The following is a 27683-nucleotide window of genomic DNA, read 5'->3' as shown; positions in this document are numbered from 1 at the left end:
TGTTTCACATGGAAGGAACAGCTTAGCAGTTCTGCTGCTTTATAACCAGAGACACAGGGACAGAAAGCTGTAATAAATGGTGCAGAGAATGGGGCTGATCTGTGCTCCCAGTGTTTGAACTTCTGAAAAAAATTATCTTTCATTTAGAGCTCTAAGAACAGACTGTTTGTATAAGTACAATGCTGGCTTTTTCTCTCTTCCATGGCATGGAATTCTTTTGCCAGGATTGGCTCCTCTTCCTCCTTTAACAAATCATCACAATTTCGGCAAGCGCTTCATTGACTGCCAGTGCAGAGCTACCAATAATTTACCAGAATTGAGACACTTTTGTGCTCCCGTTCTGCACAACTAAATTATGTCCTGCATGCCCGGATTTGTTCTGTTCCTGATTACATACTGGAGGCTCAATCCTACCCTGATACTGGGCTCTGTTTCTGGGCTTTTCAGAGCGTGAGCCGTCCCAAGGATTTGGAAGTTAAGATAGTGGGTGTAAGTTGAGGTTCAGTTGAGGACACACTGCTGTGCATCTTGGAAAGGAATTAGAGACTTGCACGAACGCTGTAAATTAGAAAACAAAAGCACTTGTTCATATTTTATCCAAGGCATATGTAAAATTTTGTGATTTCTGATATGTCAGCTCCAAAAGCACTTTCTGCAGCATGCTGCACCAACACAGATTACAAATGGTCCCTATTTGAGCAGTTTGCAAAGTTAGTATAAAACAAGATGTGAGAGATGCAAGCTAGACTGCAGAGAGATCTTCTAGGAATCATTTTGGGGGTGAATTGCGTGTGCAGCCAGGAGATGTTGCATGAAGCTGAAATGAAATTGCTCACATTAGCCTTAGTGCTTGGATTCAAACATGTATTAACCTGGGAAATAATATAAATGCCATTTGAAAGCCTATTCTTGTAACATTTCTGACCCACTTCAGGCTCCTTTTGGTAATCTGGGAAGGGACCTTTGTTCCCATGGCAGCCCATAATTTCCTGACTGAAACACTTCGGCTGAGCTCTGAATGACAGAGTCAGGCATTTGGATGCTTATCTTGCTTCCAAGTGTTCCGAGGTTCCTCATTTCTCACTTATTGCACAATGCCCCAATCTCACTGGGAAGGTGAGAACTGGATCAGAAAGAAATATAATTGCTTTTTTTTATTAGCTTATGATACAGTCCCGCCCTTCTGTGTTGCCAGCTTACCAAGTTATTCACAAATGATGATATACATAGAGGGAATTATATAATTATCAGCCTATAATTACAGGTATATAGATATATACATCCCCCTGGAGGAGAGCTGGGCTTGGCACATACCTGCTTGCAACGCTGAGTCTTTAGGGAATTCATGCCCATTTTAAGTAGAAGATTATTTATTTATCAAATGCTTGAGACATTTTATGAAAAACGAACCCAAAAGAATCCTTTGATTCTTTTTAATAATGTTCATAAAGTAAGTAACTGAACAGATCCAGGCATGCAGGAGCAAACTCTCCTGTGCAGAGCGAAAGCAGAGACGTTTCTCAATCGTGGTAAATTATTGGTAGCACAGCATTGGCAGTCAATGAGGAGTTTGCAGGAGCCACGCTGATTTGCTGAGGGAAGGGAAGATGCCAGTCTTGGCACAGTGATCAGAAGCCAACACTGAGAAAGCCAAGTCAGTGCTGTATCCCCAGAGACACCTTTTTTTTTTTTTGAAAGCTTCAGACAAGAATTAGTTTATCTTATGATGCTGCTTTAATGCTGTAACCATAGATAAACCCTATTGCCTTCCCACTCTGTTTCAATGCCTCATTTTGTCATCGGGGCAGATAGTGATTCTCAGCTGATATAAATCAGCAAAGCTCCACTGATTTTTAACAAAGCTGTGCCAGCTTCTGCTAGCTGAGGGTCTGCCTGGATATTTCTCTAGCTGTAAAGCAAAGGATCCAGCAGGCAAAGCTAATGTTAAGTTGGATATTTTTTTTGGCTGGTTTTTCTTTGTTCTATCTTGCAAATGCTGCTCTCATTCATAACTGCTTGGATGCTTTCAAGCCCGTGTGCAAGAATTATGGGGCCTAATCTGGCTCCTACAATGGTGCAAATCTAGGGTAGCTCCAGTTAAATCAAAAGCATTACTCAGAGGTATTGCTGTAAAAGCACTGTGCTTGTGCAGAGCAACTGATCTGTAAATCTCATAATGTGCCCAGGATCTTTCCAAGAGTTTATTTGCAAACAAACAAACAAAAAGAATCATCGTGGCTGAACAGACTGATTCCAGCCCATGGAAAACGGACTGAGCCTCTGCCAGAAATAAACTGTAGACACTTGCTAATTACAATTTGTGGCCAGCTTACGAAGTTCAGTAAAGGAGAAAACTACCCCGTTCAGATCCTCTCCCCCAGTTTGATGACATCATTCACATCATTATGTTGTGATATGCCAGATGGGAAAATTTGAGGTGGGGATGAAGTGAAAATCCCGGTTACACCTTTTCTCCAGGCTATCTGCCTCTCCATCATTTTACAACATCACAGAGAGTCTCAGACAGTTTGACTCTGCCATCCCCAGCTGGTCTGGACCTTCCAGATAAAGGCTGAACCATTAAGAATCGATACATGTTTCCACCATCGTGCCAGGTTATGCTGCACGTAGCTAACCCTACTGTAATTAGTTTATTTAAGCTCACTAGTACTTTTAAATGGAGAGGAGAGGTAATGGTATAAACTCTGTAATTTCTATTGCCTGGGAAAAAAAAAATAAAAACAACCCTGCATCAAATGCTTATTGAAACTGAAACATATGTATTAACATATGGCAGAATTTCACTTACTGTATGTTTTAGTGCAGAGCTGATGAGGAAGGCATCTGTGCTGAGAGCATCTGAATGGAGGCTCAGATAATGAGCCGAGCTCAAAAAATACACTCTGAAAGGTTGGGATGTGTCAAAGTGCCCTGCAGTTGATTTGTGTCAGAGCTGAAAGGATACACTCGAGTCTCTGCTCAGGTACATGGCTGGGCTTTCCCTTCTGCACCGGGGCCCCTTGGAGTCTTCAGCGGCTGCCGTGGGCACCTGCTCTGGGAGTCCTGGAGAAATTCGAAACCCGAGACAAATGGTCTCACACAGAAACGCTGACACAACGTCTGCTTGGAGCTTGAGCAAGTGCTGTTACAGTATTGCTGTTTAACAAAGAACAGGTTAATTGGAGACCTTCAACATCAAGCCCAGATCTGGATTTGAAGTTCTCTCCAGGGCAGCAGCTCTCTGGAGCTGGGCTTTTGGTTTTGCCCTTTCTACAGGCGTGCAGACGGGTGTATCTGTGAGCACAACCTCCGTCTTCAAACAAGGCACACCAAGGAAGGAGAAAGAACTTCCTGTGCTCGTTCTCACCCCAGTCATACAGACTTACAAGTTTTATACAAGGCCAGGTATTTTGGTTCTGAGATGAATCCCCAAATACTCTGACTATTAACCATTTCTCTTGCACAGAGTGATGTAGGATTTCAGTAAACCCTATAAAGACTCTCTTGCTGCCAACCCCTGATATTATTAATGGGCACTACAAAGCCACATTGTTCTACACCTATTTACTGGAGGTAAGATATGAGGATACCAGGTGTAATTATTTTACTGCCTTAAGGATAGAAGTCTTTCTTTCTGATTTGACCACAGTAGGACACCTGCATGGCTCAACCACAGATTACCTGGCTCCTGGGAGATGCTTTCAAAGCACCCACTTGCTACTCAGTGACCCAGAAGAAAGTTTACCACCTACTCACAAACCCTCATTTTGAAGTACAGCACCTCTTATTAATGCAAGGAATCTTAAGGTTCTTCAGAGCATGGGCTACACATTAAATGTGTGAACCACTTGTGCACCATTGTGCAAATCACAACTTTTGATATGAAACCATACTCCAGGGATAATTGCTTTTTTTAAAAAAACGTGATTATTGAGACCAAGGAAAAGTATTTAACAGGTGTACATTGCTTTTCAGGGAAGCTTGCACGAAAGCTTCCAGGCATGGAGCTTAGGGATGTGGTTTAGTGGTGGGCTTGGCAGTCTTAGGTTTACAGCTGGACTCAAGTTTCTTTTCCAACCTAAATGTTTCCATGATTCTGTGAAATAAAATAAGTCGGGATGACTCAAACTGTCTGTTTCTCTGAAACACCAAAGAGAGGGATCCAGAGAAGTCATTGCTCTGTATGAATCAAAATTCTGTTTTCTGACAAGGTTTGAACTTTTGTATTTCCATTTTTATACGTACTGAGGAAAATTCTGGAGGTCCTGCCATGAAGAGATTTCAGTTTGTGGCCCTGTGAATATTTTTCATGTACTTATTGAACTCCACCCAGGTACAAACTTCTGCTTCACAGGCAGGACAGGTTGTCTAATTTGGGGTAAAGCTACACAAGGGATGTCTTATTTCTGCAGGGTGAGCACTGAGGTGCAAATGCCCTGAAAGTGTAAATGTGGTGCCCTCCCTTCAATTGTTGAAGGTGGCATTACTGTTCTTCCTCCTCCTCCTCCTCCTCCTCTGCTTGGTCTCTGTGCTGGAGGTCCCCTCCCACAGACACACGACAGACAAGAGGCACCTGCCTGCTTCTCCACCACTTGGAGACAAAATCAAGGCAAGTAATTTCAGCTCTTTGAAGGGAGGTTTGTGCTAAAGACCTAGATTTTATGCTGAAGTGGCTGACACTAATATAATTTGGGGGATAAGGGGTAGCCTTTGGCAGCAGACACTGAGTTGTATCATCTTCAGCCAACACAAGAAGATTTTCCAGAGCTTGTCTGTTAACACCTTGAATAAGCCCCTGACTTAAATCCACCTTGATTAAGAAAAGAGTAAAATAGATTATGCATGCACAGGAGCACTCAAAATAATATTTAAATGTCTGTTGAGGTATCTAAATAACACTGTGAGTCTCGGTGTTTAGCTCTAAGTGAGGCAGAAACAGGAACATTTGGCACAGGCCTGGCCAGTGAACTCGGCTCTCCTGGGTCCCAGCCCACGGTTTCAACCACAAGACTATTCATCTTCCCGAGTATGGATTTGTCTATCCCCTATGTCTTTTCCATCATCTCTAAACTTGAGTGACTCCTATGACTAATGTGATTGTAAGTCATAAAACATTAAGTTATGACACAATCAAATCAAAGCCAAGAAATTCATAGTTAGGGTGTAGGCTACATTCTTAACTCAAAACCAGAAAAGCAGCATTACAGGGTAAACAAAAGGCTGAAGTGTCAGCCCTCATTTTTCATTTTTGGGCTCTTATCAGTTTGTATCAATTTAAGACTTTTTTAAATATGTAATTTCTTTGACTTATTTTTTTCCCCTCTAGGAACTGAAAATTATTCTGCTTTGAGGTCTGGAACCTGCCATACAATAAACACTACTTAATTGGGACATGCTTAATAGGGATGGCCACTTTAATGGGACATCTCCTAGGGAACCTATTTATGTTAATGAGACTGAATGACAATGACTGTTTCTTAAGTGGGGCAACAAAAAGAAAAAAACTCCACTTAACAGGGATGCACTCAGCTGTGACTAGTTTGTTAAGTGTTTAACCAGGTGTTAAATAGGTTTAAAATTCTGAGCTTCCACCTTTGAGTTCAAAAATGGAAAATTAAAACATTTACATCATGGTGAAATATAGTGTTATTATCTGTAGAGTGGCATATAGCGTGAAGACCACTGGACCAGACTGTTTTCCACTATGCCAGAGACAGAAGTTCTCTTCTCCAAAGAGCTTAAATAACTCTTTTCTCCAAGCATGGAACTACCTGTAGATTGGATTTGTTCAGAGGTTCATAGCAAAAGCTCGAGATAAACCCCACCTGTTCTAATCATGAATCCTGTATTTTACCCTCTCACCCCAAAATCTTTCCATGCTGTAGTTTGAATAAAAAGATGGAAGCAAAATCTTATATCTACATGATCCTAAGATCCCTAAGAATAGATGTCTGAAGACTTCCAGGAGCCTCCAAAACCCTGTGAGCCATTTGGAAGGTTCTTCTCTCCCTGAAGATCCTTTGTGTTCCGCGGTTTCCTCTGTAAATATGTATCCACGTTTCAGGAGGAACAAGAGCCCATGTTAAGAAGTTGTCTGAAAAACAAAAATCCCATCTTAGACGACAGCTATATGAATTTGGGGACTCTCCCAGGCAAACCAAGACATCTGATTATGCCATTGTATCCTGTTTGGCAAAGGAGAGAGTGAAGGGAAGTGATAGACATGAGGGGCAGATGGAGTTTGCCTAATGTGTCTGTTCTTTTCTTCGCTGCCTTTTCAATTTAAGAATGTAGCAAAATAGCAGCTGCTCATAATTTCATGAATCAAGAAGTATGTAAATCTCAGCTACAAAATTTGTTGCATAGTTAGACACACACACACACACAAAAAGAAGGGGGAAAAAAGGAAAAAGATCTTGCTTGCATCTACAACTTTCTTAATCTGGCATGAAAATTTAGCTTTCAGGCCTGGTTCTCCTCTGGCTTGGGAGTGAACCGAGAGTGGATTTTGCTGTCCTTAAGTAGGGTAATCACCCTGGGATAATTGTCCTTAAGGATACTGCTTGTTGCCCTCCTGGGATAATTGTCCTTAAGGATTCTGCTTGTTGCCCTCACATGAACACGGCAGGATAAGCCCGGCACGAAAAGCTCCCTTCGTGCCCCTGAGCTACCACAGGGGGTTTATACCCTCCCTGCCTCTGCTTCTGGGCTGCAGGTGGAGGGAAGGGGTTGTGATGGGAATGTCATCCTGAGGATGCTGACATCCACTATAGACCGAAATGGAAATCGGTCTCCTCATACTTCAGTCCCCAGCAGCCCCCAAATTAAAAAATGGAAAAAGTGACTTGAAGTGTATCGTGCACACGTATGAAACGTTGCTCAGGAGGGGCTGGGACCGGGGCCTCCACACACCATCCAGCTGGTTCTAGTTTTCAGACAAGATTTACTAAACACATGTAAACCGTGCATATCTGTTTGAATACTTTTTGTGCAAATAACTTCCTCTGTGGTCAAGCTGTTCCTCTCAGATCCAGGCTACAGATCTGTGCTTTATACTCATCGCTTTTTTACCCTTGGATTTCCACCAGTATCAGTTCACACTGTACGAAACTGTGAAGAAGGGAGCCGAGTTTGGCAGCAAGAGTCAGGAGAATTGACAGTGCAAAACACTGAGCAAACTCATGATAAAGGGCAGAAATCATCCCTGGCTTGGCTCCATCCAAGTCAGTGGGCCAGATCCTGAGCAGCTGTAAACAGGAGCTGGAACCGTTTCTATCACTTGGCCCCACAGCCCCTCACAGAGAGGCAACATTTCACCAGCTCTGCTGGGGTTTCTCCTGATTTATCCCCCCCGAGTGAGCAAACAGAGCCAGGGTCTTTCTTCACCAATTAAAACTGCCCCACAATGATATCTGCTGAGTGTCACGGATTCCAACTTTAAACACAAAGCAACAGCTGAAACTGGATACGAAGAAGCAGGAGGGCAGACTTTTTATGATCGATGTTTTATTGGAATCGTATAAAAAAGAAAAGCATTTCACATATTTCATGGAGGTATTTTATGTGCAAATTTAATATGAATGCTCTTCTTGTTAAACTCTTACGTGATCTATGTACTTCAGAATATAAAACACAGTATAGGACAACTATGAACAAGTTTATTAAAACAACTTGGGCTCCTGTTGACATCACCAACCGCACAAATGCTTGCTCAGGGTTGTTGTGATCTTATCAGTCTCTCCTTATATTTCAGGTTACCTACTTGTTCGTTTTCTCTATATATCTTTCATTGTTACAAGAATTCAACTCCTGGGCAGATCTGGAAGATAAATCTGCTTGTCTGTTTGGGGAATATGGCTCTAGTTCTAATTTTGCAGACTTCATTCAGGCAATACTCCCTTTGACTTCAGGGATTTTTGCCTGAGTAATCCTTTCAGAATTGGACTCTCTGTGATTTTCATTTACTTAACAACTTGGCATTACATCTGTAAAATATTAGCCCAGTAATGTAAAATATCAGATTAGATTTATGCGTTAATCTAATCTATATATGCAGCTTGATAGTCAGTTCTGTTACATGGCATTATTGCAATTCCAGGCATTCTGTGTCATTTCACATTTATTCTGATGATGCAAGAGACATAAAAAGTGAGATTTATAGATCAAATTTGGTAGCCCATGTATGTGAAAAGAAAGTCTGAAACTTTAAACAAAATTTAAAATCAATTCCCACTTTCAGATAAGCCAGGTAAATGCTTCCCTATCAATCACAAATAAGGGAGAGCACACAAAAAGAGCTAATCTGAAATAATCAACAGAATAATAAGCTATTAAAAAGGAAAAAGCAGGTCAAAATAAACAGCCAAACTGCAATGTATTCTCTAAAAATCCTTGAAAAGGACAAATAAGCAATTGTTTCTTTTCTGTGTGACATTTGCAGTCTGAAAAGTAAAAAATTACTTTTTCATACATGTTCATAAACGGCATTTATAAACACTTCACATAACTAAATTATATTTGTTTCCTCCAGGTTGGCTGCCCTTGAACGTTCTTCTCCTTGCAGTTTTTAATTTTTTTTTTTAATCCTTTCATGAAAGCAGGTCTTATGCCTATGGCCCTGGTTCAGCAGCCAGCCCCACACAGCAGGCACTTTAAAACAAATTAAACTAAAGTTTTGTATGTGCTTTGGTACTTTTAAAAACTGGATTCTTGGAGACAACCCACCAATACATTACTCTTACATCTTAAACCCATTTACTTCTCTTTATGAATGCTTTCAATTTGTTTTACTCTTGTTGGGCCAAATGCAGCTTGTTATTTACAGAAAGAACACAATAAGATTAATAGAATATGGTCTGCACTAGCCTACACCCCTGGAATTTCATAGTGATCCCATCAATTCCGTATAATTTCTTTGGATTCGTAGCAGGTTAAAGCCCCAATCCAGGATAATGCCAAGCAGATGCAGACAAGACCAGCACATAAATGTGGAGAATCATGGCCAGATTAAGACTGGATCTCTTTATCCAAAGAAGAAGGTGATGTTTAGATATAAAAAATTATAGAAATTTTTTTTTCTCCCCTATTTGATAATCTGTCACCAGCCAGACACCAAATAGGAAATGATGCAACAACAGGGGAAAAAGAACCAATTTATTTCATATATGTTACGGAAGAAATAGAGGGTTGATGTGCTACCCCAAGCACTTTGGTTCATTTGTGTGTGTCATGACAGACCCCTGGTATCTCTCTTCAAATAGGAGGTTCTCCACACTAAAATATTTCCTGTGGGGTGCAGCACTGGATTTGCCAGCGTGTGGCAGCTGCAGTGAACTTAGGGCTTCCTCTAAGGGTGTCTGTTTTCTCCCTTTCTGCATTAATCCAGAATTACTGTTTCTCCTTCCCGAGCATTCACATGCAACAACCCCAAACACAGTTGTGTTTGCAGAAAATCACAGTTGTGCTCAGTCAGTCACAGTTGTGTTTCTAAGAAAAGATGTGCTTCCCAAAACGACATCTCACACTCATTATTGGAAGAACAGCCACCTCAAACATCCCAAACACTCCAATCCAGGCTTCCCGGGTGCTCTGTGGCTCTGTGGAGCTGGGGGCGCTCTGCTCAGGGTTGGGGTCCCACGGAGCAGCACAGCCAGGCTGTCCTGGGATCTGCCCATCTCTGCACACACCTGTCTCCCCATCCTTCCACCCTCTGCCTCTCCTCTCCCCTCCCTGTATGTTGCAACAGGGCCCAGGCACAGCCGCCTCTGCCCTTGTGCCAGAGCCGGGGCCGAGCACCCCGGGCACGGGCAGCACCCACGGGGGACCCGCCACGATGGGGGCGACCACCCTGGGCTTGGGAGAAGGGGACCAAAAAACCCAGCTAGAGGAAAGGAGCAGAGGGATGTTCCCTCCTTCTGACCCACACGAAGCGTTTGTGATTGGAAAGTGAAAGGAAAACCTTTCTTTTGCTTTCTCCAGGGCGGCTCAGCTTTGCACTCAATGTATGGGCCCTGTCCGGAAGGGAATGAAAGGGGAACTGGAGGTGAGGGAGCAGCTCTGGGCTGCTTTAGTTACACATTTCCCTCCATCTCCTCCTTGCAGTTTCCCTCTTCTGCAACCCCAACAGTCACCATGAGATTTTGATCTCCCAGTGACCAGTGGTGCTGTACAGAATGGAGGAACCGAGGGAGGATCCAGTGAGTTGTTTCACACCATGAAAAGCCCTGTGACAGCACCCAACTGCAGCTCCCGAACCACTGTCACTAAACCAGCTCTCCTGCCATGGGGTGAGCAGCACAAAGAAATATAATCAGCACAGGTGAGCTTCAGAACATAAAAAGGGATTTAAACTAATAATGTTGGTTTCAGCTTCTTATTCTAAAGTAATATGTGGAATATTGGACCTGAAGACTGAGTAGAAAGTGGGAGAAATACTTGGCTGGGACAGTTATTGGTGGAGAACACAGAGCCAAAATGGATCTGAGCAGGGAGGGAGAGATGGGAAGAGCAGGAACCTGAAGTGAGGAAGTGGCTGCATGAAGTGGGTGAGAGTTCATGACAGGAATAGCAAGAGTTAAATACCACCAAAAAAAATGATGTGTAAACCCCAGAACCCTAATAGAAACCAGTGAAAGGTAAAAAATACTTGAAAGGTTCCAAGTGAGAAAAGAGGTGGGAATTTTGCTGGGGAACATAACCTACTAACTTGTCTTTTGATCCCTTTAAAGGACAGAGAAGATAAATTCCCAAATCAACAAAACAGCCTAAGATGGAGAGAAGAGAGCTGGAGGGAGGGTGAGACCAGTCGAAAAGGACTCGACACACCTCCCATCCAAGCAAAATCCCAGCTTGGATACCATCCTGTGCATGGGATAAAGAACAAGAAGGTGAGGACAGTGCTTACAAGTTAAAACTGGTGTGACCCATACCCTGAGATAAACTCAGTATCAAACTGTTACTCACCGCCAGCTCCAGGGAGTGGATAACCTCATTGGTCCTTTCCTTCCCTAATTCCCCTGCCTGCCCATGGCACTGCTGTCACTGGTGTTGGACAAAGCACCACCTGGCATCTGGATGGAATATATCGTGAGAAAAGCAGCAATTTGACAGAAATGTTGCAAACATATTCAGTGTGGGAGCTCTTTTGGGGTCTTCAACAATTCCTGCTGTCCATGGCAGAGAGACCCCCCCCAGTGCCATCACAGGTTGGTGTTAGTAGGGGTTAATCCACAAGTCCTCAAGGGAGATCTGTTGTGGGTTATGTTGGATACTTATAAATGTCTTCAGAATTAAATAGCAAGTAACCACACCACCCAAATTTACTTTGCTTTCCCTGCCCTCTGTTAGAATTGCTTTCTTTTCCTCCTACCAGTGTGTATCTGTGGCTGTGCAGTACTCACAGGGTACAGAAATCCTAGGATTTCGTGCTTAGGTCATGTATGCTGCCATCTACATGGTTTGTGCTAAAACTTTCCCAAATTCCCAAAGAATGGGGGAATTGCCACGTTGGTTGAGAACAAGGGTCCATCCAGCTGAGTGACCACAGCTGGACACTCAGGTAATCATGGGCAGGCACATGGGATACTTCTCCCTGCTACTCTCCCAGCTTCCAACCATTTTCTGCTCAGGGGCTTTCCTGAGCTTCCACATGTCACTGTGTCCACATCACCAGCCAAATCCTCTGGCAATTTATATGCTGCAAAACCTCTGGCTACTACAGCACATATAAATCAAGCAGAATTGGAGTCAATGACAATAATTGAGGGGAAAAAAAATCTGTGATTTGGAAGACATATATGAGTTTTGATGTTAATTTGGGCTAAATCTCCTAGGAACATAAATTATCTGTTTGGCTGCCTCTGTTCTCTGCCATCCCTACGGAGCCTCACTGTGCAATGGCATAGTGCAATAAGGATAGATGGAGCTTTGCTCTCAGATCCAGTTTAAGAGCAGAATGACACTTCCACAGTGGAGAGGGATGGGATTTCGGAATGAGAAGCTCCTTTCCAGCAGCCACAGGCATGTGGAGCCAGGCTGATGGGGACAAGAAGCAATTGAAGAAAGATGAGAGCCATGGAAGTGAGGAGGGAAGGAGCTGGACAAGGAGCAGACAGGGGTACAGAGAAGGCTCTAAGGAGAAGTCTTTCATGGGAAAAGATAGAAATTTGAGAGTCAATTTAAATGAAAATGAGAAGAATGAAAAAAAGAATCCAGGGAGAAGAGATTCAAAGTTACAGCTGCTGGGGGAAGCAACACCTTTTCTTTCAGTGTCCTGGACAAGGGAGTAAGGCAGATTGATTAAGGCAAAGAGAAGCACAAGTCTAGTGATCAAAACTGGACTCATGGTCCAAAATATCTTCATGAATGCAGACTGCTACCCAGGGGAGCAGCTGTGCAAGGAATTGTTCCCAACCAGTCTGGGACCCTTGGAATAAGGGTCCATTTTCTTCAGTGTTCTGGACAACGACATGTGAAGCACAAGAAGACCAATTGCCAGTGATGGCCCAGTGTGCAAATATGCTCATTAAAGATATGTATTAATGACATTTTATGACATTACTAGGTAACAAATTTTAATCTGATTTTTGCCTAGTTTCTAAAAAGAGATCTGTACAACATACTTACAAATATTTTGGATGTAGCAAGTGTTACTGAAGTACCATTAGTCACTACCATCATCTTAGATTTAAACTTCAAATCCACTGTGCTTCTTTTCTCCGTACTCTATTAGTGCCCGTTGAAAGAAGTTAGCATTTACACAGATCAAATCTAACCTTAGGAAATCCTTCCTCAAATGAGCAGATGAGACTGATTTCTCAAAACATAATAATCCAAGAAAACTTTATTCTAACCGTCTTCTTGCCAGGATGTACCAAATTTTCCAAGATCCCTCTCCCACCTTACACAGGTAGGTTTCAGCAGGAACACAAAGCACAGTACCATTTGCTCCAAGGAGCTCTGTAGCCTGCAGGATCTTTGCAGAATCCAGCTCGAAGAAATACAGCACTTTGAGAAAACTGAGCTGTCAAACAAGATTTCCTTGGGCTTGCTGCCACACAAAATGGCAAATAAGGGACTTGATCCTGCACGGAAACAATAGGAATTATAGGTGCTCAGCGTTTGTCTCCCCCGGCACAGTTAAGGTTTCTCAGCACTTCCCAAAATCAGCTTATACTTATTCAAAATTATATAGCTAAAAGCTTTGGTATGTAGCCACAGAGCTTTTATTTCAAATTGGCAATAATGTAAGTTCTGCAAAAAGAAAGACTACAATAATGTTAAAAATATCATAAAATGTTATTTATATCAGGATACATTTGTTAGCCCATATGACAATCATTCATATTTCTTGACAGATATAAACCTCCGCTTAACACATTAGTATCATAAATATTACCAGATATAACACTGTAATGTAATACCTACCAAATGTATTTTAAAATATTACTCAATTTAAAACTTTGGATTTTAACCAGATGTGTTTCCAGAAAATGATTCAGGTCAGATGCTTTTTTCTTTCCCCTTTTCTGTGCGCGCGTGTTCAAAGCCGAGCATTACTATGTGATTTATTGTGCCATGACTGTGTGCCCCGAACCTAAAACAGCACCACGATACTTCATCCTTGAGGCTCACACACCTGCAGTCCAAACTAACAAGAGAAAACATCTACATGGCACGGCAGGAGCCTTTGAAATGTCTTTTTGCAGTTGCCTGGACACAGAACAGACTGGTAGAACAGGGAGGCAGCGGAGAAAGGGTGAAGACAGGAACTCCAGCCTCTTTCATCTAGAAAGGGGGGACCATGGAGAGATTAGAGGAAAGGATTTTGATTAGATCACTGGAATGTGAAATGATGCTTCCCAGGATTAAAATCCTATTTTAGAGCTACCAAACCGGTTACGGCGTTAGTCAGAATTCGGAGGCTCGCGCAGCTCCATCCCTGCGGACGCTGTCACTCCACAGCACCCTAAACCCTCTCCCTGCAGCAGGGGGGACCCCGGCCGGGCACCCCACACCTCCCCACCGTCATCCCAGCAAAGAGCTGCCCTCCCTCGAAGCCTGGCACTTCTGGAGGAAAAGGCATTTCCTTCTCCAAAGGCATCCCTGGGTCCAGCCCCACGGCAGCCACGGCTCTTGGATTTCGGTCTCCTTGGGCCCCCAGTCCACATCACCAGGTGGTGGGTGGCATTTTCATAACCAAATGCCATTAGTTTTATTCCCGGTGCAGCCAACTAACAATCCGAAGGTCTGTAGTTGTCAGGCTGATCATTACGTGGAACCCATTAACATAAAACCCGCCATCGCAATTAGTATCTTTGTAAGCAGCAGCCTCAGCAAAAAGTGGAAATGGAGGCTGAACTGATGGTGCTCTTCCAAAGGAGGCCGGCAGCAGATTGGGAAATAATCTGTGGCAATTGCTCTGCCGCTGTGTCTGCTGTAACTTCTCCAAAGACAGACAGAGCCATTTCCAAGCAGTCAGCCCACGGACTTGAGTGAGCACTAAATTCACTCGGTGATCAAATACAATTTGAGAAATAATCTACAATCACTCACTTACGGGGGGAAGATATATTTCCCTTTTACAGATGAAGTGCAAAACAGTGAAAGTAGCTGTATTTGGAAAAATACCGTGCGGCTTATTGATTCCAGAGGGGACAGGTACAGACCGCAGTTTTGCCCATTTCCCAGTAAAAACAAGGAATGCTTTCGCGGGGGGCAAGGTATCTGCAGCCTGGCTGCGTACACTGGTTGGTTTTGTTAGGAGATGAGCCTGCTAAAATGCCCTGCGCTTTTCAGGAAGGGAACAAGGAAAACGTCCGTATTTATAGCAACATTATTGTTTAGAACAAAATAACTTATTTCATCCTTTTAATCTCCGTTTCTATGGATATCCTGCGCGGGGCTGGGATCTGATTTTCCAACCTCCGTGCGAGCCGTCCCCCGTCGGCAGCGGCCGGCGGCACCGGCCCTGGCCGGGAGCGCCTGTCCGCGCCAAAGAAATCCCGTTCCAGGCGCTCTCGGACCGCCCCGGACACCGCGAACCGGCTGCCCCCGATGCACTTTTTCATTGTTGTTTCCCCTAAACTCTCCGCACTTGGCTAATTTTAGCCCCGCAGCTCCCCGAGCGGGCTCACTCCTCCCCCCCGCCCCCCCCGCTGCCGTTTCGGGCACCATTTGCGGGGCGATGCGATGCCCTGAGCCCGCACCGCGCCCGCAGCGGCTCCGCGTCCCCCCGCACCGCCTCGCAACCCCCCGGTCCCGCGCCGCCCGGCTGTCCCCGCATCCCCCCACATCGCCCAGGCCCGCATCCCCCCGCACTGTCCGCATCGCACTGCCCCGCATCCCCCCGCACTGCCCGGCCGGCCCCGCACCGCCCTGCTGTCCCCGCATCCCCCCGCGCTGCTGGCGCTGCCGGCGCCGCCCGGACCCCGCGCCGCCCCCGCGGGACTCGCGCCCGCCCCGCCCGCGGGTCCCCCCGGGTGCGGGGCCGGGGAGGTTTGCGGGGGGGTCGCTGCGAGCGCGCGGGCGCGGCGCCCCTTCACCCCCCCGCGAGCGCGCGGGCTGAGTCCGTGTTCCGGGCGGGCTCCAGGCCGGGATTTGGGCGCTCCCTGCCCGCCTCCCTCCCCCTTGCCCCCCCGCCCCTCCTCCCCCCTCCCGCCGGCTCCCTCCCTCCCTCCCTCCCTCCCCCTCCCTCCCGGCTCCTGAACTCCAGCCCCTCTCTCTCTATCAGCCGCTCACTCTGTCTCAATATGTCTCAAGATGGCGGCCAATGTGGGATCGATGTTTCAATATTGGAAGCGCTTTGATTTACAGCAGCTGCAGGTCAGGCTCCCCCGCTCGCCGCACCGGCCGGGCCGCGCCGCCGGACCCCCCCCCTCCCTCCCTTCTCCGCCTTCCCTCGGGCCCGGCCTCCCCCTCCTCCTCCCGCTGCCGGCCCGCGCCGCCTAAAGGGAACCCCCCGCTCCGCCCGGCCGCGGCGCTCCGCTCCCTCCGCCCCCCCCGCCATCGATCACCGGCCCCATCGGAAATTGATCCTCTTTGTTCAATTCATCGATCAGCCCAAGATGGCGCCGGAGCCGCCGCTGCCGGGGCCGCCGCCGCTTCGCCCGCTCCGTCCCGGGCTGCTCTCCCCCGCTCCGCGCTCCCCCCCGCCGGCGGCGCCGTGCGGGGCTCCGGGCGCGCCGGGACTCCCGGCGGCCGCCGCTCATCCCCCCGCCCGCCTCCTCCCGTCCTTCCCTCCCTCCCTCCCCGCCGCCTTGCCCCGCTTCCCGCCGCCGCGTCCCCCCGCCGCTTTTCCCTCGCCGGGAAGCCGGGGGAAAGTTTACCGAGTGCTGGGACTTTGTGTGTGTGGGGGCGCCGGGCGGGCTGGCGGTGCAGGCGCGGAGCGGCGGGGGCTGGGGGCGCTGTGGTGCCGGCCGGGCGGGCGGGCGCTCCCCGCGGGGTCCGGCCCTCGCTCCGCTCCGCTCCGCCGGGCGCGGGGGGCTCCGGCCGCCGCCCTGCGACCGCCGCGGGCACCGCGCCGGGGACCCCGCCGGGGAGGAGGGAGCGGCGGGGTGGGAAGGGGCGAGCGCCGGGGAGCGGGGGGGACTCGCGGGAGGGCAGCGGCGGCAGCGCCGGGTGCGGGGAGGGGCGTCCCGGCCGGCGGGGCATCGCAGCGCATCTCCCCGCGGCGGCGGGAGGGCACGTTACATAATTCACGGGCTCTCCAGCCTCTCCTGCTGTCCAGGAGCTGACGGATGAGCGGAATATTGATGCTTTCTGCTGGTGCTGCCTCGGAACAGCCCAGAAGTGCCCTTTTCCTCCGGGGGAAAGTCCTGGCGGAGCGGCCTCCCCCCCTGCCCCGGGGGTGCATGCCCCGGGGCCATTGGGGATTTAGGGTTTCACAGAGCTGCCGGGGTGCAGATAAGGCCGGGGCGGGTTATGGGGGGGTGTGGGGGGGGAGGTTGTCAAACGCTGAATTGGTGCTGCTCCCGCCGTGAATGGGATTGCAACACGCGTGTCTCCCAGTTGATTGGCGCAGGAAGGCGCTGCCCTGCCTCTCCAAACCCGCCGCTGCCTCCCGTTTAAATAAATTGGCTCGAAAGCCGGCGGCTGCCCACCGCGGCCCCCGTGGAGGCGGTGGCGGAGCCGGCCGGAGCCTGCGGCGGGCGGAGGGATGGTGCGCTGATGCTGGGCAGAGCCGCATCCCCGCTGCAGGTGAGGGGATGCCCGCGGGGGGCTGCGAGCGGGACACGGGTCCTGCCGCCCTCCCCTTCTCCCCCCCGGGCTTGCGGGAGCGGTGCTAAAAATCCCACCCCGGCAGCCCCCAAAACGGGAAGTGCTGCGTAGGATCTGTGGTAGGAGGCTGGTCCCTTCTGACTTTCAGGTGCATTAGGAGGTGGGGTAAAGTAGCGTTTTGTTTTAGGCTTCTCCGTCGTCTTCCACCCCCTTTCCGTGTTTTATTGTTTCTTTTAAAGGTTTGGGATTAAGGTAGACTTGGCTGAACTTTGCTAACTTGAAAGGGCTCTTAATAGTGACCCAGAATACCTACAGGAATACAGAAAATGAGATCCAGATGTAGAATTGTATAAAATAAAATGGATTAAATTAAGATGTAGTTAAACAAGGTCTGACATCTCTAATTGTGGACTTTTGCTTTTGCCTCTGTGTATGTGTGGTTGTACTTGCTTAGCATAGGAAAATAAATGCTCCAAACATCACTGCCGTGGTGTTACATTTAAGGGTGAACAAGTCTAAATATTGCCTATAAAAATAAAGCCTTCAGAAATGCTTATTGATTAAAACATATTATGCTAAAGTATCTATCATGTAAATTAAATTCTAAAATGTAATGAACGCAGCCAAATGGCATTTTGATAGATTGTTCTCTTCTGTTTTTGGTAAAAAATAGCTCACTTTTATCATAATTTAATTTCTGTGCATACTGTAAAACCTGTTGTGGAGTATCACCGTGCAAACCTTAATCTCGTTTTTGCAGACTAAATGTGACAGTCTGACTTGAACAGCTTGTAGCTTCTCCTTTGAAGCGTTCTGGTAACGCCAGCTTAGAGTTGTTTGAACAATATTCATTACCTGCTTTTGAGGACTGGTGATTATTTATACCCGTTGCGGATTGAGGCTGTTCACCTGTTGGCAGGTTCACCAGGCAATCTGTGCAGCACCGAGTTTATTAACTTTGCGCACGGTCTGTCTGCAGAGTCCTGGAGTGACCAGGGAGGTAGAGAAGTACATTCATCCATATGCAGAATAGTTAATTTGTTTCAAATTAGCTTTTTGGTTTTGTTGTGTTCTTTTTTTTTTCTTACCCACCCATCTGCATGAAGAGGTAGTGTAATATTTACTCCCACTTGCAGATGAAGCAATATGCTATAAAAACTCGTTACTGGGTATGAAGTTCAGTTCCACAGAACTGTCCATGCCTCCCTCCCTGCCTGTCCTTCATTTGTACCAGCGGATTTTGAGCGTGGAATTACAGAAAATAAAAATACTTACGTCTGTGTTTCCACCACTCTATCCCAGGACAAAAGCCCAAAGGATTTATGCTTAACACAGTTCCACCTGAGCCCTGTAAGCTCCAGCTCGTGGAGCTCAGGCTCTAATGGCTTTGAAGCTCTGGTTTTTGTGCATGGGAAAGTTGTGAGGAGCTGGGACTGGGCAGTCCCGGATCGCTGGCACCCGGCAGCTCCCAACTTCCTCTTCCACCTTCTGTTAAAAGGAGACGTTTAACTGTTGATGAGCTTCGACCTGCCTTGTGATATTAAGCAGCAGGTTTCTCAAGATTGTATCAATATTAATTAAAAACAGAGCCAGGAACACTTTAGGGTCTGACTTTTTAAATTATTTATTTCCTTTCACTGAATAACCTCTTGTTTATAGGAAGAGATAATTTCAAGTGTTGGAGACAGGATTAAATAATTCAGAACTTGGACTAAAGAACAAAAAGGGCTGTTCACAAATGGAATATGAGATGCAAAAATGGCAGCTTCCTACAGGTATCAAACGGGGCTCTTCACTTGAGACTGTACCTGCAAGGCACAGAGCTGAACATTAACCCCTTTCTCTAGCAAAGGTTGCCTGCGTTTCCCAAAGAAGTTGTGGAATTGGCACAGCTTTGCCACGTGGGTGAAGATGGCCCCATGTCTGATAACTGATGGGGAGGGAATTGCAGCGCACAGAGAAAACAGATCCTCACAAACAGGGAATATTGTGGCAATAAATGCAAATTAAATCACTGGAGAAATGCTGTTGCCCTCGAGTTAAAGCTGCGTCTCCCGTTTGGAAGCAGTTGTGTGATCGGAATCAGTTCAGCAGTGGGAAGGTAACCTGCTGTTCTGTGGTCCTGTCTTGTTTGTAGTTTTTGGTGTCACCTTCACCAGAAAAACAGCATTTTGCTGGGGAACAGGGAAAGAGCGTCGTGTTCCCATGGGCACAGCGGGCAGCTCTCCTCGGCAGCTTCCTTAATATTTCTGGATATGTGTGGATGTATCAGTGTCAGAGGAGGCAGCTGGGCTCTGTGACCAGCAGCAGCATTGCATGAGTAAGTCCAGCTCGAGTCTCAGATCTGAGCTGGGTCTGCAGGATGACTGGGAGAAGTTAATACCCTTTGAAAACTTACCAAACTATCTGTAGTTATTTTGACAATAAACACAAGTCTCAAAATGTCATTGTAGCTTTTTAGGACAGGCACACACACTGCTAAAAAGTACAGTTTCTTATTGCTTTTGACCAGAACGGCAGAACTTGTTACCATCAAGCTGGGGAGTGAAAATCTAAAGGCAAATCTTGCTCATGTTGTTTGTTTTTTAAAATCTCATCCTGGTATTGCATCATATATGATTAAAGTAAGGATTGAGTATTAGTTCTGTGGCAGCCTGTGACTAATTGTTTAGGGTAAACCATTGATCTTATAAAATCTGTAACAAAATCTTGAAAAACTAAGTAGTAATGAGTAGCTTTTAAATCCTGTAGTGCTTCTCTTACTGAATTAGAAACAGGTGGAGTTGTTGGCATGTTTTAGTTGGGTCTGATGGTACCAGAGCACAAGCTGATTTGGAGTAAGGGAAGGAGCTCACATGCTTCAGCAGAAGTGGAATTAGTGATCAGGTCTTAGTGTTTAATTTTGTTTGTCTGTGCAGGTCACTGTAGAACTTGTTTCTGTCCTAAAAGTAGTCAGTGCTTTTCTATTTATAATGGTAGTTAAATGGGCATCTAGAAAAGAGTCTCCAGCTACTGTGAACATATTTCTGCTCCCCCCCAGCTGATCAGAGTCACGTAGGGAAAGCAGCTTGGTGGTTCTGCAGGAAGATGCAATACAGGGAACTGAGGGATGTAAAAGCCAGGGCACTGCTGCCACTGCACTCCCATAGCAATCCCTGCTTCCCTGCAGCAGGAAAGCTTTGGCATTTTGTGGTGGTCAGGGTGATGCCCCTAGTGACATACTAGAAGAAAGGCCCTTGATGTACTTCTGGCTCAAGAATTTGGCTTTCATAGCATTCCTTGAATCCCGTTCCTTGAGTCTTGTTCCTTGGAAGGAAATTTCTGGCGGCTTTTTTCTCCCTTGCTCCTGTTCCTCCAGTGAAATAATGCCCATCTGAAACGTGGCAGAATCAGTGCATGTTTCAATCACTCTGCTCTAGTGCCAAGTTTGTGGTTAATTGGATAATGTATTGAGAAATGCAGGAGGGAGGATTTGGAGCATGGTCATGGTTGGGAGTTTTTTGGAAAAAAAAAAAAAAAAATTGCACTGCTTGGCTGTGTGTAACAATACCAAATAAGTAATGGGCAAAACATTTGCTAGGGAAGAAATGACATGCAGTCTGAAATTCCAGTGAACAGTTATTCTGTATTTGCAAGCTGATTTGTAATGCAAAAAGTAGATGTAGAAAAATGCATAGTCCAAAGTTTTGGTTTGATCACGGTGAGGCCAAGAATGAAGACAGTTTATTTATTGGGTAGAGAACAAATACATGGATGCTTAGTATTTCTTAAAACACCAAGCAGGTGCTTATTGGCTTGTGGTCCTTTTTATGTAAGCAGGGTACAAAGTTCCCATCTTGTATATCCAGGTTTTTCTTGCACGTGTCCTTTGTGCTTGGTTGTTTCCCATATACTTTGTGGGCAAGGCCTTGAAAATACAATATTCTGTGGATTGAGAATGCAGTGACAGTGTTCCAGCTTTGCATAAAGGAGCGGGGAGGAAGCTGAGAAGCTGAGAAGGGGAAAGCTGCAACGGGATAGTTTGCAGAAGACAGGGAGTTTTAGGATGAAGAAACTTGTGCAGGAGCGCTCACATGTGGGATTGTAGGTGTGGGGTTGAATGTACCAGGAAAGATGGGAGAAACTTAGACCTCACAGTCAACAATAATATCTTTAAATTAGTAAATATGAGATAAATCTTATTTTGTGACACATGTATCTCAGCTTTTTTTTATTTGTTGTTGTCTCTGGTTTCATGAGGCAAATCATTGATTTCTGCTTTTATTGGTAGTAATACTGAAGAAAATACAGGATATTGCATTGGTTGGGTTGTGAGGAGCGTGGAAATGCAGATAGGTTGCTGAATGCTAACAGCATTAAGTTTTTATAAAAGATTAAACACAGTTGGGTGTAGGTTGTTGGATATGACAGTGGGTCTTCCCTGCTGTCCAACAGTACTGGGATTTCTGGGAGAGCAGGAGGCACTAGAGAATTTGTACTAATTCCCCCTCTGTTCCCTGGTCGTGCTTCTGTTTTGACTCTGGCAAGACACAGCAGTTCTTACTTGGTCACTTCTGTGACTTAGCAGAGTTGAACGTTAAGGCTGAATAAATGTAATTTTGGGTCTGAAGGTGCTAAAGGCGGGAGATGCCTGATGGCTCCCTGTGGGTGTGTTACAGCAGGCGCTGGGTTGAAGCTGGAGCCTGTCAGACTAAAGCTGTCTGAGAGCTTTTGCCTCCTTGCCTTGCAATAATTTGATGCCTTCACTGACAGTTGGGGTAATAAGGAAGTTTCTGCGGGGGCTGGGGTTGTGCTGCCTTTCCTGGGGTGCAGGGAGGGGAGCTGGGGTGGTGCTTGTCCTCCTCCCAGCTGGATTCATGGACTGCTCTGGGAAGACAGAGGTAAAGATTACCCGGTCTTTGAAAGGCTCAAAAGCAGATGCACAGAAGTATTTTAAGCTGCTGTATTTAGATGTTTTAAATTCCCTCACATCTTTGTGTTTCTGGCTGGGAGGTTTTTAAGGCAGGGGAGGATGTAGGCCGTGGCTCTCTCGGAGGCTTTTCCAAGGAGTTCTTCCATCAGAGCTGAGCAGATCCTGTGGATGTGTGGAAATGTACCTCAGTGAATAAGGAAGCTTGGACATAGATAGCAACATCTGGTTTTTGTGAATAATATGAAAATTCAGGCTAAATTTCCTAAATTTCAGCTAAACTGGTAAATGGCTGGACAGATTCCACAGTGGAGCTTGACCATTCCTCTTCCTGAATCCAGTGGGCTTGTGTTTGGCTAATGGCCAGGTGAGCCCGGGTGTGCATTGCACATGAGTCTGCAGGGGAGACCAAACTGTGGTGTAATTCCTGCAAACATTGGATTGTATCCCTTGAGCTCTGGAGATGGGATGCTCCTGTGCTGCTGTGTTATCATGTCGCTGTGGGATCGCTTTTATGGGCTTGGGGAGGGTGTGTGCAGGGCACTTGGATCAGTTCTGGTGCTTGCACTGCAGAGATCTTTCCTTGCTGAGGAATGTTGGCTTCTGTCTGTGGCTCACGTGTGACAAGCTGAGGACAGTAATGTTGGAGGGAAGTAAAAATAAATCCTAGTGGAGTGGGGGAAGTGGTACTGCTTAAAGGACTGGATGGGACAGAGGGAAGTGGTGAAGAAAGGAAGGAGTTCAGGAGTGAGCTTAAGCCTGGGACTTGGAAGTGAAACTCATATTGCAGAGCAGTTGGGAGGAGAGCTTATTTTAGCATTTATATAAATATTGGGCAGTGCAGCTGGGCAGGATGGTGGGTCTCCCAACAAATGCCTGGCTGTAGTGTTGCCACCAAATCCAGCTCACCTGCACTCACTGACTGCATGAAGGGATCACCTGGGGTTTGCCACCAGGCTGTCCTTGTGGAAACATCCTGGGAAAATCTGTACATGAGAAACTAGGGTGATGGTATGACTTCAGAGTACACTGACAGATTTTTAATGTTGCCCTGTGACAAACAGGGTTTATGTTCCTGGCAGCTTTTTAACCACCTGGATGGTATTTTCAGGTGTGATGAATAGTAGGAGCGTTCTCATTGTTCTCACTGAAAAAAAAAGGAAGGGGGGCAAAAAAAGGGGAATTTATAACTTTTGACTTTTTGTTTTGTTTTTTTAATGAAGACTCAGACTAGATATATCTTAGATGCCAAAAGGTTTTGTGTGGAAAAGCCCTGGCTTATTCCTGTAGAAACAAAACTACAAAGCCAGAAAGGGGAATGCTGCAGGTGGTGAAGTACAGTGGAAGTTTGATGGGTTAAATCTCACTCCTTCTGCTCTCTTTGGTGCCTTTGCTATGTATTTGAGGTTTCATGGGGTTGCTGATCTAATATTTTAAGGAAAACACAAGATTTCTCTTACCTAGAGGTCACCTGAAGCTGGGATGCATCAGCCCACCCAAAATCTCTGCACTGTGAATGCTCCCTTTGGGCAGTGATACTCAATGGGACTGGCACTGACACCCAGAGCCTTTAGTTGGTTTGGATTTGGTGTGAGCACAGTCAGGAGGTAGCAGTGACTCTGAAATGAGCTGGGAGCCCCAGTCTCACTGTCAGCAGCTGGTGCATCCCCATTCCCAGTGTTGCCGTGGGCTACTCCGACCCCTGAGCGTGTCCAGGGCCTCCGCTGGTTTGTTCTCCATCTGGAAAACACTGATAATGCTCCCAAACTCTCTTTGAGATACCAGGTTGTGAGTTAGCAGTTACTGTTCTTTTGCTACTACTTAATTCTGCTCTGTGCATAAATAAGACTCAGTGGTTACATTCTCTGCTAAAAAATACTTTTTTTAGCAGTATTTTAAATGGGTTAAACAGGGGATGTGCTACTGTTGATTTGTAGGTACTTTTCAGGCTGTTGCTGGAAATAATATCTACAGAAGAGAATGTGAAAAGAGAACTGAGTAGTTGAGTGTCCTGAAAGAATATTATGGATGATTGATAGTAAATCACTGGAAGAAAATGTTTCTTGCAGATGGTTATAAAGTTGTAATCTAGAGTTGCTCATACACAGACACACTCTTACTTTAGAACATACCTCCCTGTTGTTTGGTGTACTGTTTGAGGGCCAGATAGGCAATTTATCAAGTTTCTCTTCAGATTTTGCTGTACATTAAAGGCTGCTTAAAATTTACATTATAGGCAGCCAGTGATATGAATGTTGAATTTAATATTCATCAGGTTGTGGTTGCATCATTTCAAACTGCAGCCAAAGGTCTGAAACATCTCCCTGTTTCAGCAGGACAGGCCAGCCACTGCCAGCTCAGGGGAAGGAGGATCTTCAGCCCCAAGCCATGGACAATAACTGATGGCCAAAGACAGGGAGGGAGATGCTCAGAGCAGGTTTTCTGTGGGGTTTAGACCTGTACCTGAAGGCTGAAATTCATTATTCACCAAACACATATGATGGGGTAGCTCGAAACTTTTTTTACATCAACTTTTATCTTTTATCCAAGTTGTCCAGTGTGAGTATTGATAGCCTGCTCAGGCTGTCAGCAGGGTCAGAGGTGGTGCTTTGGATGTCTGTTTGTGCCATCAGGAGTATTGATCCCCTGCTCATTGCACGTGTGCTCGTGTCCTGCACAGCGATGAGGGTGCGGCTCCGAGCGCTCGGCTCCGGGAACTTGGCAGAGGGGAACCAGCTTGATCCCTGTTCAGCACAGCACACAGCCCTGACCCACTGAGCATTATTGCATGTGCTCCATTTTTAACACATGTGTAGTCACAGTCTGTTGGCTCAGCCTGGGTGGAAGGAGCTGCCCTTTTCCAGCCCAGCCCATGGTTAAGTTGTGAGCAGAGATGAAACCCTCTGTCCTAGTCCAGTGATGTCTCATCCTTTCCTTTATCTCATGTTTCTAATCAACTTTGTTCTTTTTCTTGTTACTTCATTGATGTGACATACAAATGTTGTCACAGTAGCTCAATAAAATTTATACTTGTGTCTTGTCTGTAATTATTTTTCATTTTATTTTTATTGGGTGTTTACACGTTTTATTGCATGTTCCCGTCAAAGTAAATTTGTATCGTGTTGTCACTTGGATGTTTGCTTCATTTTCAACCATAAATAAAATGTACCCTTTGTCTCGGATCTGAAACTTGAGAGTGTTAATTTTGTCAGTGAGCTGCATATCTGTTTTTCTGTTGCAACTTTTGTGGGTGCTGGTTAATATTGACGGTACTCAGCTTTGGTTTGGTATGTCTGGTATGAGCAGAGCTGCTTTTCTAATACTAATTGTGGAGATGGGATAATATTAAACATTTAAAAACAAGGAGCCAGTAGTCTTACAATTGATCTTCTGTGGAGAGACCTCTGTGCAGAGTTGCTTACACAATTGTAACCTTAGTTCCTGTTGTGTGTGAGAAGTATTTCATATTTTTAAAAAATAAAAAGTTGTTAATGCACTGGTTTCTCCTCCCCTCCCTTCTTCTATCTCTGTCCTCTCTTTCAGGAGCTCTAATTTTCTTTTCCTTATGGTCTTCTGTGCATTTTCTTTGGCATGGAGTCTTGCTATCGAAATTCTTGGGATGTTGGAAAAGGGCAGCTTGATAATACCGTGTCTTCAGCTCATCTCTCCTGCTCTTCACAACACCCTGCCTGTTTTTTCAGGCAGACATACTTTATACTCCTAATTACTGCTTGAACTCAGAATATCTTTCTTTTTTTTTCATTCCTTATAAAAGTGAGTCAAGGCTTGCTGGTTTGTAGGGGTGAGCTCAGGGGGTGCTGTGCTCGTGCTTCCCAGGATGCAAGAAGCATTAGGTGTGTGGTGAAGCAGAGTGTGAGGAGGGGAGAACTCTGTAATTTTATTTATTTTGTGTACTTCCCTGATGAGGGGAACTTTTCTGCTGGAGCCTTGATCCTCTGAGACTGTGGGTGCTGTCTGGTCCTTAACCCCTGCAGGACTGGGGATTGATTCCCTGTTTTAGATCAGGGTTTGAGTCAAATTAAACTGTCTTACTAAGCCCTGCTCTCAGTTTTATGTCCACAACATTGGTGTTTCCATGCTTGTGAGAAGGAGCTGATTTCAGGCTTTTTTTTTAATGTGCAGGCAGAGCTTTGGTCAGTCCCATGGTTGGAAGGTTGTATTGTGAAGCTGAGTTCTTCTGTACTACTTGAGATAGACATTTTTCTCTCTGTGAGGCCTTTCCTGTGCTCCAGGCCATCAGCTCAAGAGACTGGAACTATGTGGGATTTGTTCTTGGAGTAGTGATGTGTTAAATACAGCACAAATTATTAAAACAGCACACACACTGTGCTGTGATCAGCTTGGTTTAGATCATAAATTACAATTTGCATCTGAGATGTCCTGGCATATCCTGAGAATAGTTAGTTCTTTAATATGCCAAGCTAAGTAAAACTTGATTAGTGTCACTATCTGGGATTTTCTGTCCTGTAAATAGAACTTGAAGTCTAAAATTGGAACTGTGAAAACCTACTTTAACTGGGATTAGAAGAAGAATTTAGTAGTTCAGATTGATTTCAGGATCTTAGAAAGTGGTCACGGTGTCCCAGAGCTGTTGTATGTGCCATCTTCATAAAAATTAACTTTACTGAAAAGGCAGAAAAGTTACTTTGGGACTGTAGCACGCTCTCCTTGGCCATCCAGCACAGTTTCCCAGTGTTGGAAAAGGTGCTTTTGGTGCTTGGCTGCTCCTTGAGTGCCAAAGGTTGTTGTCTCCAGGCTCCAGGGTTTGCACTCCCGATACCCGGAGGATCCATGCTGGTGAAAGGGGATGGCAGGCAGGAATTCAGGATTAGAGGCTTTCTCCTGGAGCACACAAGGAGATGTGGAAGCTCCTTAAATCAGGAAATGATGGCTCTATGGATTAGTTTTCCTTTTCTAGGTGAGCTTGGATTTTGTGGAGGTGGCTGAGGAGGAAGCTGGGGAGCCAGCAGGAATGGCTGGTGTGGGAAAGCTCCGCGACTGCTCTTGTGCTGGGCATTCAGTGCTCTTGTCCTGCTTCTAGGGATGTCATGGCAAACTGCAGTCACACTTCAGAGTGCTTTACGCCCTATTTATTTGCTGTAATCATTTTAGCAACCAGTTGTGAAGTTAATTTCAGTGGTAAAAAATATTCATTCTATATCTAGTTGTTGTTTTTTTTTTTTAAAGTTGTTGGTTGGCAGCAGCCTCTTTGTACGGTGTCTTGATTGTCAGCTCTTCATTATAAATTTACTTTCTAAATGCTGACTTAAGGCCTGACACTTTGTTTGTTTAACTGTCAGTTACACTACTTGGGAGACCTAATAAAAGCCTCTCAGATCTTCCTATTGAATTAGGCCATCCTTTACCACCCCGGTGACTGAAGTAAAACAACTGTAATAGTCTTTTTCCATATCTATCCCATTTTTTCTGGAACCCTGGTTAGAGTGTTTTCTGATACTGTCCTCACTGTGACAGCCATTCTCTGGCAAAAGGTCGCTGTAATGTTTTAATTGGATTTTTCAGCTGCAAGGAATAT

General features: G+C 45.7%; 1 protein-coding gene and 2 long non-coding RNA genes across 9 annotated transcripts in view; 2 read left to right on the top strand and 1 right to left on the bottom strand.

Annotated features, from left to right (window-relative positions):
- The window catches only part of LOC113971163, a 34988-nt gene extending 21519 nt beyond the window's left edge, over positions 1 to 13469 (top strand). Inside the window, exons 4-5 of the long non-coding RNA XR_003535461.1 lie at positions 10102 to 10318; positions 10728 to 13469. This is a non-coding gene — a long non-coding RNA (uncharacterized LOC113971163). The remainder of the gene's footprint in view (positions 1 to 10101; positions 10319 to 10727) is intronic.
- Positions 13470 to 15652: 2183 nt separating this feature from the next.
- The window catches only part of CUX1 (cut like homeobox 1), a 271238-nt gene continuing 259207 nt past the window's right edge, over positions 15653 to 27683 (top strand). For 4 of the 7 annotated variants that reach the window (XM_027690776.1, XM_027690779.1, XM_027690774.1 and 1 more), the window contains exon 1: positions 15654 to 15822. In XM_027690776.1, coding sequence (XP_027546577.1) covers positions 15760 to 15822 — 63 coding nt within the window. In that variant the 5' untranslated portion in view covers positions 15654 to 15759. Of the gene's footprint in view, positions 15823 to 27683 lie in introns of all 7 variants that reach the window. The other 3 variants (XM_027690775.1, XM_027690777.1, XM_027690778.1) reach the window with 3 other exon arrangements.
- On the bottom strand, positions 17414 to 19084 carry LOC113971164. Its single transcript, XR_003535462.1, has 3 exons — positions 18493 to 19084; positions 18073 to 18200; positions 17414 to 17526 (listed from the first exon to the last, which is right to left on the bottom strand). It is a non-coding gene; the product is annotated as an uncharacterized LOC113971164 (long non-coding RNA).

The sequence above is a fragment of the Neopelma chrysocephalum genome, unplaced genomic scaffold (assembly GCF_003984885.1).
Source record: "Neopelma chrysocephalum unplaced genomic scaffold, ASM398488v2 Primary Assembly neopelma1_82, whole genome shotgun sequence".
Lineage (NCBI taxonomy): Eukaryota > Metazoa > Chordata > Aves > Passeriformes > Pipridae > Neopelma > Neopelma chrysocephalum.
Note: the sequence above shows the minus strand (reverse complement) of the source record. Positions and strands in the feature narration are given on the sequence as shown.